A 14,772-nucleotide genomic window follows, 5' to 3' on the forward strand; every position below is an offset into this window, starting at 1 on the left:
TTGCATTTGTTTTTGTTTTGAGTCTTAGGATGCCCTTTCAACTGTCTAGGATGATTCTATATCTCTGAAATCATGATTAAAAGAGGATCACAAAATTGAGATGACTTTAAACATGGTATTCTTTGGTTAATTGAGATATATGAAAAATATGTGCCTTGTAGTGGATATGGATTTCATGACTTTGGTACAGATTATGAGCATGTTAAGATGAGTTTTGATTCATATAAACCCATGTGAGATAATTGAACCCATGTCCCTTTTTCTTGGAGTGAAATGAAAAATATATTCTTATTTTCTTGGCGACGTTTTGATGATCTCATTATTCTTTCATCTTGATTGACTACTTGCCATAGATTAAGTTTGATGGACTAGAGAATGCTAGAATTCACTCTTGTGCTTGTTGAGACGTTATATCAATACATGGCCCTGATTCTGGAAAGGATAGAGGCACCTTAGGAATTACCATCATTGCCAAATATAGCCTGTGTCCTTATTTGTGCCCGTCGTGGGACTCCCCTAGATAAACCTTTTGAGCCTACATTAAGCCTTTTCTTTCATCACCCTTAAAATCCTTAACCCTGAACCTTAGTATAGCTACACTCTTACCCTTTGTTCTAAAAACTTAGTGGAGCTATCTTTTGGGACTTTACTTAAGGATTTGGCACTAAGAATGAAGATTGAGAAGAGGTGAAACTTCAAGTGTGGTGGTAGACTTGTCCATGGAAAAATATATGTGGAGCCGTAAAAAAAGAAAAGAAAAAAAAAATTACACGGCTAGAAAGAAAAAAGAAAGGAAAGAAAAATAAGTCTATGGATTTTAGTCTCCCATACTTGGTGAGTTTGGAGTTTGTTTCGAATTGAAGGCCCATTACAAAAAAAATAAAAATAAAAAATAAAAAATTTGGCCTTTGTCCAATTCACTAGAGTTCAAAGGAAGTTTAGAGTGAAGTTAGGGTCCAACATGAAGACATTAGGCCCTTTTATAAAACCTCTATGGGATGTGACGTTTTGATATATCTTAGTGGATTTCTAGAAGTCTTTACATTTACATGAGCTCTGCTAGGTTTTTAGGACACTTTGTTAAATTCCTTACCCTTCGTTTCTTTAAACCTTGAACCTTGGCCCCATTACAACCCTTGAGAAGACCTTCTTGATCCTTAAGATGGGACAGCCTTTGATGTGGAGATGAGTTACAAGAGTTGAACCTATGGCTTGGGTCCATCCGTGCAAGTAGTTGATATCTTTCATGAGATCTTTTGAAAAAAAAAATTATTATATTCACAAAGTGCTTTTCGTTTCTTATATATGTGAGCTATTTGATTGCCTCAAAATATTTTCTCTCACATATAATTGAGTGATTATAAGCTTTTAAGCATTGCCTTGAATTCTGAGAGAAGAAAGAGTGGATATACCTTGTGAGGATCTGAATCATACTTGTTTGAAGCATGCTTAACAGAAACCATCACCATTGTTACAACCAAGTCCTACTTGTGTATGTGTGGATTATATGTTTTAATTAACTCTTGTATATCTACATATTGATTCTTGGTTGAGTGCTAATCTTGATGTTGTGAAAGTAGGAGATTTCTGAGACAAAAAGTTGAAGGGCAATAGAGTCATTGTTTGTGTAGAGTTTTTAAATTTTCGTTGAGTCTTAGTTGAGTCTTTGTGTGATTTTGCTAAGGGACTAGCAAAAACTAAGTGTGGGGGAATTTGAAAGGAGCATTTTAATGCGACGTTTTAACTGTTATTTCCCTATATTTTCTGCGTTATTTCCTTAATAAAACTCTGTTTAGGAAAGTTTCCATTCTTCGAATGGGAAAGTTCCTAATTGTAGAAAGTTTCGTTTTGTAGTTTCTATTTTCCATTTTTAGAAAGTTTCCATTTTAGTTTAAGAAAGTTTCCATTTCTTATTTTAGAAAGCTTCTATTTTCAGGTTTTTGGAATAAATAAGCTGAATTGAGTTCATAAATGGAAAGAGAAGCTTCACGAAGATGACATGGCAAGGAGAGAATCAAGGAAGAGTTTTTAAAAAAAAAGGAAAATATATTTTCCTTGAGGATTAAATTTGCCGTGTAATCTTCGTGAAACTTCTCGTTCCATTTATGAACTCAATTCAGCTTATTTATTCCAAAAACCTGAAAATAGAAGCTTTCTAAAATAAGAAATGGAAACTTTCTTAAACTAAAATGGAAACTTTCTAAAAATGGAAAATAGAAACTACAAAACGAAACTTTCTACAATTAGGAACTTTCCCATTCGAAGAATGGAAACTTTCCTAAACAGAGTTTTATTAAGGAAATAACGCAGAAAATATAGGGAAATAACAGTTAAAACGTCGCATTAAAATGCTCCTTTCAATTCACTCAAGAATTGGCTTAATTATATAAGATTTGTGTTAATATGTATGCTTTAGCTTTACCTACATTTTTATACCAGATGCTTGATGCTTCCTAGTTTGAGAAAGTATGAGGAAAGAAAGAGATTGAACAATGGAAGCATCTTGTTGGCGGATCTCACTGCATCGTGTGATGGAGAATTCAACCCTATTTCACTGTTATTCTGTACACGAGCTTAGTAAAGCGACTAACAGCTTTTATTCTTCCTGCATCATCTTAGGTTGTGAAATGTCATGGATGTCTAGATGGCCGATTCATTCCCATCAGAATGGGAACATATATGATGACGAAATTAGGTCCCGAGCCATTTGTTACATTATCATCTGAACGCAAATGAGCAACTATACCATTGTTTTGCATCTCTTCGGTTACTATACCAGCTAGCTTCAGTGCATGAATCTGAGCAACTATTGGGATCTCATCATGAATCCCTACCATGGAGAACCAGATTTCACATTGTAAAGCAGCTTGGCACTGATCACATATCTCCATCTCGCCTTTCTCAGGCCAATAATTCATTGGCACCTCAGGAACTAGCTGCATTTTCATATACTTTGTTCGCAAGTTGTGTAAATTCTCACCCTCCATAACCATTCATCCCCTGAACTATTGTATGTTAAGAAAAATTGTACGTTTATAGGAACGGTCATACTTTGACCCTACCTAATGCATTAAGGCCTGTCTCTATATGATTATCTGTATGGTGCTGATATTAAAACAGTTACTCAAATTCGGAACTAATTAATATCTATCTTGAAATTGTTTTGCAATCTTTAGACATATTGCAAAGTTATAATCTTGGTTGAAAACTATAGCCCAGCATCCTATTGAAAAGAACATAAGTAATTTTCCACAGATTACCGAAGAAAGAGAATCATAAAGCAGCAGGTTCAACCGTTCAAATATGCATGTAAGAGGAGGAGTTGTAACTTACGAATTGTATCTCAAATTGAGGGGTTAATGTGAGCTTATCTATGTGGTTATGCACACTTAGAAATTTCGAATAGGAATACATTTTCTGAAAGATCTAGTAATATGGGGATGAGGAGAGGGCTTGTATAGTGGTGGAACTTGAAATCAATGTGAAGCAGAACTTATCCTTATAAAAGAAATGTTGTGTCTGTTCATCTAGTACTGTATAATTGTTAAAGCCTTGCTGAAATGTACATTTTGAACCTGTATATATCCTCCAAAACTTCAAATCAAAAGTCGAAAATAGATAATTGCAATGGCTTTACATCATGGGAGATTAGTGTTCAGAAGAAAAATAGACATGCATCATACATCCATTTCTGCACATACATACTGCTCTTATCTTTGCGGCAAAATTTCATTGAACAATCATGGATCCAAGTAGATTATCTCTGCATCCACGGAGACACGCTTAAACCGAAGCCACTTTTTAAATAGTTCCGAAGAACCTTTGTCAGAACGAGGTTTTACAGTCATTGACTCAAGTATGGGTGACCTTAAGAGCACAAATCTGATGAACTCTAGTTCAGCAATGACACCCCTGAGGCCAAATATTTTAACAAGCCACAGTTGGGAGAATTGACAACTCCGATTGTCATCTAACCAAGAGTTCACTTCTCCTGCAACAGCCTCATCGTCTCGGATGGACTACAAAAGGTTCATATATATAGAGCATTAGAATCTCGAACTTCTAACAGATAAGCTCTCTGGCTGATTAATGTTTTAGAGTAGCACTGGTTGAAAACTTGAGATAGTAAATTAGAGTAAAAACTAAAAACTAACCACGAGTTCTAGTTCTTGCAGTGCAGGGGAGCTTTTCATAAGGCATAGAACTGTTAAAAACTCCTCCAGATCAACCAATCAAATGTGTATAGAAGCTTTGTTCGCAAGTTACCAACAGCCAAATACTGCAGATTAAAAAGTGCTGAAATAAAAGACCTAATGAATATGATCAAATTATAAGTATATAAAATCAAACAGTCAGTTACCTTTAGAAAGTAGTTCTCCAATATGAGCCTTTGAATTTGAGGCAGGTAAGCTAAAAACTTGAGCAAATTGCTAGAGCTGCTAAGAAAGCTTCCCTGGTCATTGTAGTTCAAACAAATAGTAACATCAACAAGATTTGAGGTATTTTTAAGAATAACATCCTTAAAAACACCTGCAACCACAAGAAATCGGAGGTTTGGTGCATTAATCTTCAAAAGGGTAAAACCGTGCCAGTGCAATAGGGTCAATGATTCAAGCAAAGGACGAACAGCAAAGAATCAGATTTGCAAACACATCTTGGGCCAGGGTTACAAATTGAACATCAAGGCTCTTCAAACTCCTAAAGCCTTTAAATGCGCCGGGGGGGGGGGGGGGGGGGGGGGGGGGTGTTCTGGCAAGCAAGTGAATAACTCTAAATGAATAATATCTTTACAGGAAAACAAACACGAAGGAATTTTGTAGGGGCTCCCTTTCCAGAAATCCAGTATGAATTCTTTGACTGGGTTTCTTGACAGATGAAGAATCCACGATCGATATCACTTGTGGCTACAAGTTTTGTGATGAGAAAGCTTGAACTTGTGTATGGGGCCAATGTGAAGTAAGAGTATGCGATCAACAATGTCGACAAAGGTGGAGTGGTCTAGAGTTGAGTCACACTGTTCATCAAACACAAGATGTGAGAGCATAGCCCATTTATATCTCCATTCACTTGATAAAACACGTTCTCACAGCCTCCTTAATCGGCATTTTGTACAAGATTTGGTCTATAATCTCAGAAGGTAAGTTGCTAAGTTTATCCAGCTCCATCTTCATTTTAGAACGGGACAACTTGGTGTTATGATATATTCGGAACCAATCTTCACTCTGTGGAGCAAATATACAGAAATGCTATTAGGAATTCTTCTAGTGCTTACATCTATAATAGCTCGAATCTTAGATATTCTAGGTAAGTTCACATATCTAGTACAGTCCATACATTCATTTGAATTACACAAATATTATAAATACATGCAGTCTTTAAAACACTCTATTTAGTTCACTTTCTAAAATTTGAATATCTGATTAGTGAATACCGTACTGATCTTTAATATCAACAAAATCATTCCTTTAAGCTACCATATTTTAGAGCCCTAGATCAAGTTGAACTGACAAACAGAAGAATATCGCCTTGACGCGAATCACTACACTTTCATATATCATTCCTAAAAAAAGGCCCTCAATTTTAAGAACCCTAAACAATAAACCCTCCACACACCACTAACTCCAGTTTTAAGCAGGAGTAGCAAGTAGTCAAGCCATGCATGAGAATCAGCAATACATCAAAGAAGCAACCAAACAAAGGCCAAGAACTCTTACTTGATGCAAAATTGCAAATCGATCCTGTGTTTTCCTCAAGTCGAATTCATGATGAGGAGTTTTTTTTTTTTTTTTTTTTTTGATCAAATCGAACTTCATTAATAATAATGAACTGCATACATGAAATGATGGAACAACCGTGCAACAACCAACTAGTAGTTGTTACAACTAATTGACCATATTAGACTTCGAGTTTGGTGTCATAATAGTTGAAATCTTTTCTTTGAAAAAAAAAAAATAATAATAATAATAATTGAGAGTGATGGGCCTGGGCCTCAAAATTGGGTTGATTCCTTTTCGGCCCAAACTTTCTATTAAGGTGGATATATAAAATGAGAATTGGGTAGATAGGATCTCAATTCAGGTTTTCCCGCTGCAACCCTAAAACTGTTGGCGCTTCTTCTGAAATTCTCTGGTTCTCGACTTCGCCGCAAAGCTCTGAGTTTTGGGTAATCCATATTTTCGACTACTCATTTATGTAGATTAGTGCAATTGGTTTTGGAATGTGTTCAATTTCATTGATGGAGGGTGAACGCTTCCAACTTTAGCAGAGATTAAAATGATCTCTAGTCTTGTACATTTTCTGGTTCTGTTAACCATCCGTGATAGACCCATAAGGGTTATTAGCACATAATGCCCTATTACATTTATAATTTTGCTAATTTTGATTTTGATTTTTTTTTTTTTTGGTTGGTGTCCTAAGAACCGCTTAAAGATAGAAACTTTCGGGTTTATTTTCAGATTAGAGACATATAGAGATTAAATGGTGGTAGGCTTGGTGCTAACTATATAATGGATTTAAGATAGTTCTGTTTTCGTGTTATTGATCCTTGTAGGTGTAAGTTTGTCTTGCAAAAACAGAACAGAAACCTAGTGTTATGGAGCACATGAATAAGTCATTGGAAACTGCAAGTTCTCAAGCCGAAGGAGTTTCTGCTGACTACACAGTAGACAGATTGAGTAATGCTCCACCGGAAGTTGCTCATCATATTCTTGCATTTCTTGATTTTAGGGATCTCATTCGACTGGGAAGTGTGTCCAAAATGTGCAGAGTTTTTTCTCTATCAGCCCCATCATTGGAAGTTTCTTCATCTGAGGCAGGAAACAGGCGGCAACAACTTAACTTGTTGAATTCTATAGATAGGTACATGATTCATCGAGGGGATGATAAAATTAAGCACTTTCTTGTTGATTGGAGTTTCAGTGCAGGCATTTCTGAAGAGGTTTTCCGGATGATGACATGGATCCGTATTGCAGTGAGGTGTAATGTTGAAGTGCTTGAACTTAGGTTGTGGGCGCCTGAATTGAATAGGATTGAATCGGATGGGACGGTGCTTGAATTGCCATCTTGCGTCTATTGTTGTGAATCTTTAAGGTCTCTATTGATCAAGACACAGACAATTCTGAAAGCACCCTCTGTTACTTGTTCCAATAATCTCCAATACTTGAAGTTGACAAATGTCAGAATGGAAGATGGCTTTGGAAAATGGATCTCCCACTCATGCAAATGCATTAAGGAATTATTGTTATTTGATGTTCGTGTGCTAAGTTTCACCGTGGAAAGCTCGTCTTTGGAATCATTTAGCTTTGTCTCTATGTATAACAATGACCTCTGCCATATTGGCATCTCAGGTGAGAAGCTTACAAAGATAAGAATAGAGTGGGAATTCTATAAAACTAGCAGCGGCACTACCAGATCATTAAATATTTCTGCTCCAAATCTTAAATATTTGAAGTGGATTGGGAATTTGTTGAATTACCAAAATCTGGGGAAATTTATGTGTTTAGAGAAAGCTCACATTTTTCTGAAGCACAAGGGAGATGACTATGACTTTGACAATGCATTTGAGGTTCTTTGCAGTTTGTGCAGGGTTAAAGTTCTTATTCTGAGTGAAGAGACCACTAAGGTAAAGATGCACTTCCCTTCAGAGATAAATTGACCCTTTGCAGAAACAAGATTTTTGCAACATGAAGTTCATATACTCATGTAGATTATTTTCCTGGATGTTTTCCAGGGATATTACGAGGAATATATCTAGGGTATGAGGCTATGGCATGGGAATGATAAATTGTGTATTTTTGTTTCTTAAACTTCAAAATGTTTTGAAACTGAGTGATGCCATTGCTGATATACTAGTGATGACTGTAAAATTCATAGTATTGCCTCAGGTTTGTTAGAAAGCATGTATAGGTAAATTTATCAGTCTGAAAGAATACTAATTTTGAAACTTGTATAACGGGCCCTTTCTTTTTTGTTTAAAAGTTAATGGAGGGAAGAGGAGGACAGAGATAAGAGAACGGTAGCAGAACAAATAGAATCAGAACTAAAATCACAGTTTTTTCATTTTTCTTTTAAGGTTTTCTTTGAAACTATTTATATTTTTATGTCCTGTTTCTCTTTGTGTAACCTCTCTCAACTCGAAATAATACATGAAATCTGAAACAGAGAGCAATTGATTTGGTAAATGAGATTATGTAAATAAGGAAACTTGATATGGGTTTAGATCTTTAATTTAGCTAATTTTTTTTTTTAATAGTTTTTCTGTACAAGTTTTGTCGTCTAAGAGTTTGCCGTATCTTTGTGATATTGCAGGTTTTGCTCAGGGAAGGTCTAGTGCATGCACCATTGGATGATATTACTTACTTGAGTATGCATATTATGAGCTTGACTGATGACCTAGTCCCTGCAATGGTTTCTCTTCTGAGAGGAATGCCTAATTTGAGTACTTTGTACATAAAATCTTACCCTTCCTTGCACATTGGTAAACCGAAAGTAAGTGAACGTCAATGTTGCCTTTTCTCCGTCTCACACTAAACACCTTATACCAATGAAATGTCTAGAATTATGTCCCAAAAAAAAAAAAACACTGAAGCCTAGAATATGAAGTATTATTGATGGTCAAAATTTGTGTAAGACGTTTTTTTTTTTTTTTTTTGGAGCTTAATTATTTCAAGAGCATTGCATAAGTGTGACCCTCATCTGCACAAGGTATACTCATCCTGAGTAGTGCAGTTATGGGAAGATCGTTTCCAATCTTTCTGTTTTGTAAATTATCGTTGGTTTTTATTTATTTTAAATTCATTTGCTTGTTTCATTTTCAGGCATGTGGATTTAAGAGTAAATACTGGAAATCCCATAAGCTGGATTGTGTTCATCAGCTTCAGGATGTATCTATAGCGCTTTCCACTGGTTATATTAACAATGCCTTGGATTTAGTAAGATATATTCTCGAGAATGCCTCGAATTTGAAACAAATGATCATATTTTATTTACCCCGCCAATCCTATGTTATAGGGAGGGTAAACAAATTCAAGAAGATTTCTTCTGCCATTGTTGTGTTTAAGGAAAGAGAATTGAATGATGATGGTGTAATGGGTAAGAGTTACCATCGGGTTTTAAATAGGTTGCATTGGTTGTAATTTGGTTGAAGACTGTTTGGATATTATTAAGAAACCCTAGTCCTGTAATTCTTCTTATTCTTGTTTTATTATACCTACTAGTAGTAGAACTTCTGTTGGTAAGAAAATAGTAGGTTTGTAAAATCTTTGATATCTCAATCTCTGTATATTGGAACTCTTTTCTGTAAAATTCAGTACATTTGAGGAAGTTGAATTCAATGGGGAGGCATATTGGTATATCCTAATTGTAGAACTTCTGTTGGTAGGAAAATATTAGGTTAGTGTACTAAAGAACTTGTGTGTTTCCATACTGCCAATCAACTTTTCAAATGACAACTTGTCTTGACAAAAGATAATTGCAAGTTATCATGAGAGACAAATGTTTAGAAAAACAACTAGATATAGACCATTAAGATTATCCACTTGCATGGAACAGTCAAAACCCCTATGCATTTTAGCAGATGTACTAGTCCTCTTATTATAGCTGCTAAAATTCATAAAAATAAGAATCATGGATGCCAAGGCACGCTTAAGCGGAAGCAACTTTTCAAATAGTTCAGAAGAACCATCGTCACAGGTAGGTTTAACAGTTATCGACTCAAGAACTGGCAAGCTTAAAAGCAAAAATCTGATGAAATGGAGTTCAGCTTTCACAGCAGAGATGCTGATCATTTTAACAAGTTGCAGTTGTGGAAATTGACAATTCATGTTGTAATCTAACCAAGAGTTCACTTAACCAAGTTGCAGTTCTGGAAATTGACAATTCATGTTGCGATCTAACCAAGAGGCCCACTTCAGCCTGATCATGTTGAATAGCCTATACAAGGTGTGTGTTATTAGAATCTTGAAATATTAACAAATAAACCAGTAAATATTGTTTGAGACTAGATCAAGCTGCTTAAATTTTAAATTCAACTGAGAATATTGTGTGCCGCAATGTTATAAAGCTTACCTCAAGCTGCAGTTCTTGTAGTGCAGGAGAGCTTCTTAGAAGGCATAAAGCTGTTAAAATCTCCTCCAGAACAAAAAGGCAAATCCTCATAAAAAGAAAGTTCAAATATAGACACGGTTTTGGCAGGTTTCTTGGCAGAGGCACCAACACTCAAATAATGAAAAGAAAGGATGCAGGACGCCAGAACAATAAATTCTGTGAATATGGTCAGATTATACTTGATTATCAAATAAAAGTATGAAATATATCTCAACTATATCTCAGTACCAAAATATATATATATATATATATATATATATATGTATGTATATACATATACATATTAACCTTCAAAAAGTATTGAAGAGGAACAGGTGCGTTGCTACATGCATGTATTAGACTTGAATGTTCCTCAAAAAGTAGCTGGACTCTTGAATATGCTAGGTAGCTGACTCTTTGATTTTCTAGGTACATTCTTTTCAAATTTATATTTATTATCAGTTCATGCATTCTTAAAGTTTAGTTTCTCTTCTTTCCAACATTGGACCATAATTTTTATGACATATCTTCCAGTGGTAAGCAAACTGCTCCCTAATACTCGTTCAAATTTTTAACAAAAGTGATTGCTTCATGTGAATCAGATTCAAGTATGCTGGGGGAAAATGGTCATATTCTGGCTCAATATAGATAATTGGAAGCGTACAGCTAGCATGAGAATTGCTCAGAAAAGCTATCACAGAGACTTGCATCGAACCCCACACTCACTGGATGATGCATTATACGATGTGTGAAGATTTTTAGGAGTGCTGGCAATTATTGTTTTTTTTTTTCTTTTCTTATTCTTTTCCGTATGTTATATTAAGTCACAAAAAAAAGAAAAAAAAGATACTCCTGATTATAATTCATTGATTAATGAATCATGAGTTCAGGTACATTATCTCTGTACGGGCAATTCTGGGGGTCATCCTCAAGATATAACATCAAAATATGTTTGCCTAAACCCCAATCTCTACGCCTTTTACCTTCATATTTTTGTGTGCCCCATACAAACCACTAACTCAAGTTTTAAGCATTAGCCAAGTAGCAAAGCCCTGAAGACCAGAAAGTTATTCAGAAGCATAAATGAACTTCATTTCTGATCCACACCCATTTAGGAGTTTAACAAAGGCCAATAATTCTTATATGAGGAGTTTGGATGATACTGCTGCTGAGATTGGTTATGGCAGTGGTACGGTGTTAGTGTTTGCATTGCTGCAACAAGTCCTGTGCTTTCCAAAGAGTTTTAATGTCCGTTCTTTTAGTGCAAGCAATGATCAATTGATAACTATCTAGGCCAGCTTCTGACAATTGTGGTCATCAGAGAGGAAAACTACTGCGCAGGCAAAGGGAAGTGGCAGGTTCAGACAAGAATATATAGAAGTTATACCAATTGTGATGGTGTTTCTGCACATCCATTGTTTATTTGTTATTCCTCATTCATGAACAAATAATATTTCAATCAAAACAAGTAGTCTAAATGAAAATCTATTGCAAATGAGCAACAATAGCCGGTTCATTCTCAACACAATAAATGAAGCATAGTGGACTAGCTCCTGCACCAGGAATGTTTCGACATATCCAGAAAGTTGCCAACTGCTCCTCAGAACTCATCCACATTCTTAATAGAAGAGATTGATTCATTGATTCAAATTTTAAGTATGCGAGGGGGAAAATGGTCAAAATCTGACTCAATAAGGATAACTGAAACCTTGAAAGCTTACAGCTAGCACGAGAATTGCTCACAAAAACTATCAGATGATACATCATAAAGACCATGCATCACAACAGGATTCTTTTAATGAAAGCATGTCCTATTATTTCCAGAAACTCATTGATGAGGTCATGGCTCTAAGTAGATTATATTGGCACTCGCTGAGGCACACCTAAACCCGAGCAACTCTCCAACTAGTTCCAGAAAATCATTCACAGAAGTAGGCGTAACAGTCATCGTCTTAAGCACGGGTGAACTTAAAAGCAGAAATTTGATGAAATCTAATTCAGCTTTGACAGAGATGCCTGTTATTTTAACAAGTTGCAGTTGGGTGAATTGACAACTCACATTGTCATGTAGCCCAGAATACATTTCTCCCCCACCAGCGTTATCTTCTTTGCAGACCTGCACAAGGTTAATAGCATCAGAATATTGAACTTTTAGGAAAACACTGCCTTTTAAACTATAAGACTGCAGAGTAGTGTTGGTTGCAAATTTTAATTCAACAAAGTCTATGCATGAAAATAGCGAAACTCACCAAAATTTCTAGTTCTTTTAGTGCAGGGGAGCTTCTCAAAAGGCCTAGAAGAGTTAGAATCTCATCCAAATCACTGAAGCTTACGCATACAGAAAGAAATTCAAGATACCGACATGGTTCAGGCAACAAGTCTGCCGAAGGACCAACAGCCAGATACTGCAGCAAAAGGATGCAAAATCAATAAATAAGCTCAAATTCCAAAATGATAATCAAGTGAAAGTATGACACCACAGAATGTATTACCTTTATAAACTGATTCTGAACTCTGAGCTTTCTAATATTAGGCAAGTCAGCAAAAAATTTGAGCAAATTGCTAGAATTACAGTCGAGAATCTGTTTTTGGTTAGCCTTGAAGTCCAAATCAATGCAAACCTCAGCCAGATTTGAGGTATTTTCGAGAATGAAATCCTCAAATTTACCTTCAAGGTCAAGTATCCGGAGATTCGGTGCATTAACCTTGAAATGGCTGAAACCATCACAGTTTGCCAGTGTCAATCTCTCAAGCAGTGGACAACGAATAATTAGCTTTTCAAGAACACGGCGGGAGAGGCGAACACGCTGAATGTCCATGCTCTTCAAATTCTCAAAACCTTTGAATTTGCTTGGTAGTTTTAGCAAACAATGATACAACTCTAGATGAACAATATCTTGACACGAAAGCAGACATGAAGGGATACGGTAGGGGCGCCACGTCAAGATTTCAAGACTGAACTCCCTGACAGACTTTGTTGATAGATGAAGAATCCATCTATCAATATCGTGGCTGGCTTGAAGATGGGGATGGGAAATCCTGAACTTGTGTATGGGACCAATGTGAGAAGAGAGTACGTGATCAACAATATTGACAATGGCTGCATGGTTTGGGCACCAGGCAGAGTAGTACTGTTTATCACACAAACGATGATACGGAAGCATAAGAGAATTGTAATTATTGTAACTATCAATGCTCGATGAATTAACAGATAAGAATTCACCAGAGATACAATGATCATCAAACACAAGATTTGGAAGCGTAGACGCTTTGTACCTCCAGTTGCTTGATAAAACACTCGTTTTCACTGCATCCTTAATGGGCAAACATGACAAAATTTGTTCTAGAACATCGAAAGGTAAGTTGCTAAGTCTGTCAAATTTCTTCTCCATTCTTGAAGTAGATCGACTCGGTGGCTCTATTTGCTTCTGAAATACCCAAATAATTGGTACAAAAGAATGATCAACTTAATACAATGGCAGTGGTAGTAATACTGACACAAAACTAGATATAAAAGCTTATTCGGCATCCAAAACCAAACAAATCGAAATTGAAAGCTGGTAGAGCAGTTAATGGCAATCCATTATCTCAAACTCGACCGTCAGAGTGACCGATTTCCACAACCTGTATTCACCATGAAGTTTAACTTCTCTCAAGATATGGTATGGTTGAAGGAGATATATAAGAATCTATTCTTCGATTTTAGATCGAACTCTTCTTATAGCAATGGTTGTGGTTTTTAGGGTTTTTCATTCCCGCCTCATCCCTCATCTTATACGCCCCCTTTCTTAAAAAAAAAAAAAAAAAAAAAAAAAAAAAAAAAAAAAATCTTACAGGGGTAAAACGGACATTTACTTTTTTCTTTTTATCTTTTATCTTTTTATCTGTTTCTCTCCCATATTACCCTATCTTCTCTCTTTGGTCTTCACTTTCCTCTTTCCGGAGAAACCGCCGGAAAAATCAATCCTTTGTATACCTGTGATCAATTTCTGGACGTCTCCAAGGTTGGAATTTTTTTTATACTTTTTTTCTCGCTTTTATTTTATTTATTTTTGTTACTGTTTGATTTTCAATTCCCCTCTATTTCTAAGATGAATTTTTGGATGAACCCATCAACTTAAAACTTTAGCATATATAATTGTCATGAATTATATATAAAACCCTTTTTAGTATTACCCATTAGATTACTCCTTTAGCTACTTTTGATGACATGCATGAAACCCTCATCAATGATATTTCTCTGTTTGCTAGCCAAGAATTTGAAGATTGAATAGCAGACTGTAGTTGACATGAGGCCCATGAGTCGGCCGTTCTAAGTCTAGTGTCTCGTCGGGGTCTAAATTTTTTTTTTCTAAGAGTATTTGAAAAAATAATTAAGTAAATAAAATGACGGATTCATATATTTTCTCTCTCTTTAATTTGAATTTGATTCAACAATTTGACGCAGTCGGATTGATAACTAGGTTTACCAGCAATAAACTTAACAAAAGGATTCTGAAGTCCACCAGAGATAAAAGAGAAAATCTCTATTTTATTGATTAAAAGTTGAAAGATGGGTTCTGCAGCCGCTTGCGGCTGCATAAATAAGAGAAAAGTACCCTAGGGAGACTAACAATGAAACCCTAAAGCCCATGGGTAAAAACGAAAACAACCCAAAAATAATTAGGAAAACCAAAAACGGGGAAAATA

General features: G+C 35.8%; 3 protein-coding genes across 3 annotated transcripts; 1 reads left to right on the forward strand and 2 right to left on the reverse strand.

Moving 5' to 3' along the window:
* Positions 1-3,740: 3,740 nt before the first annotated feature.
* LOC121050629 lies at positions 3,741-5,171 on the reverse strand. The gene is made up of 3 exons (XM_040511378.1): positions 5,088-5,171; positions 4,361-4,453; positions 3,741-4,019 (listed from the first exon to the last, which is right to left on the reverse strand). Exons 1-3 carry the CDS (start codon positions 5,169-5,171, stop codon positions 3,741-3,743), a joined length of 456 nt encoding a protein of 151 aa, XP_040367312.1.
* An 897-nt stretch (positions 5,172-6,068) lies between these two features.
* On the forward strand, positions 6,069-9,342 carry LOC112178911 (F-box/LRR-repeat protein 13). Its single transcript, XM_024317181.2, has 4 exons — positions 6,069-6,163; positions 6,551-7,621; positions 8,308-8,487; positions 8,817-9,342. Exons 2-4 carry the CDS (start codon positions 6,593-6,595, stop codon positions 9,132-9,134), a joined length of 1,527 nt encoding a protein of 508 aa, XP_024172949.1. The 5' UTR covers positions 6,069-6,163; positions 6,551-6,592; the 3' UTR covers positions 9,135-9,342.
* A 2,581-nt stretch (positions 9,343-11,923) lies between these two features.
* Positions 11,924-13,475, reverse strand: LOC112177622 (F-box/FBD/LRR-repeat protein At1g13570). The gene is made up of 3 exons (XM_024315900.1): positions 12,576-13,475; positions 12,333-12,488; positions 11,924-12,199 (listed from the first exon to the last, which is right to left on the reverse strand). Exons 1-3 carry the CDS (start codon positions 13,473-13,475, stop codon positions 11,924-11,926), a joined length of 1,332 nt encoding a protein of 443 aa, XP_024171668.1.
* Between the last annotated feature and the right edge of the window lie 1,297 nt (positions 13,476-14,772).

This window comes from Rosa chinensis, chromosome 7 (genome assembly GCF_002994745.2).
Source record: "Rosa chinensis cultivar Old Blush chromosome 7, RchiOBHm-V2, whole genome shotgun sequence".
NCBI classification, from domain to species: Eukaryota; Viridiplantae; Streptophyta; class Magnoliopsida; order Rosales; family Rosaceae; genus Rosa; species Rosa chinensis.

Coding starts and splice junctions, on each gene's coding strand:
- LOC121050629 (XM_040511378.1), bottom strand. CDS start 5,171: ATGAAGATGGAGCTGGATAAACTTAGCAACTTACCTTCTGAGATTATA. Junction 4,454..5,087: donor AAATGCCGATTAAGGAGGCT/GTGAGAACGTGT, acceptor TACAATGACCAG/GGAAGCTTTCTTAGCAGCTC. Junction 4,020..4,360: donor TGGAGAACTACTTTCTAAAG/GTAACTGACTGT, acceptor AACCTTTTGTAG/TCCATCCGAGACGATGAGGC.
- LOC112178911 (XM_024317181.2), top strand. CDS start 6,593: ATGGAGCACATGAATAAGTCATTGGAAACTGCAAGTTCTCAAGCCGAA. Junction 7,622..8,307: donor TGAGTGAAGAGACCACTAAG/GTAAAGATGCAC, acceptor GTGATATTGCAG/GTTTTGCTCAGGGAAGGTCT. Junction 8,488..8,816: donor TGCACATTGGTAAACCGAAA/GTAAGTGAACGT, acceptor TTTCATTTTCAG/GCATGTGGATTTAAGAGTAA.
- LOC112177622 (XM_024315900.1), bottom strand. CDS start 13,475: ATGGAGAAGAAATTTGACAGACTTAGCAACTTACCTTTCGATGTTCTA. Junction 12,489..12,575: donor TTCAGAATCAGTTTATAAAG/GTAATACATTCT, acceptor CTTTTGCTGCAG/TATCTGGCTGTTGGTCCTTC. Junction 12,200..12,332: donor TAAAAGAACTAGAAATTTTG/GTGAGTTTCGCT, acceptor AACCTTGTGCAG/GTCTGCAAAGAAGATAACGC.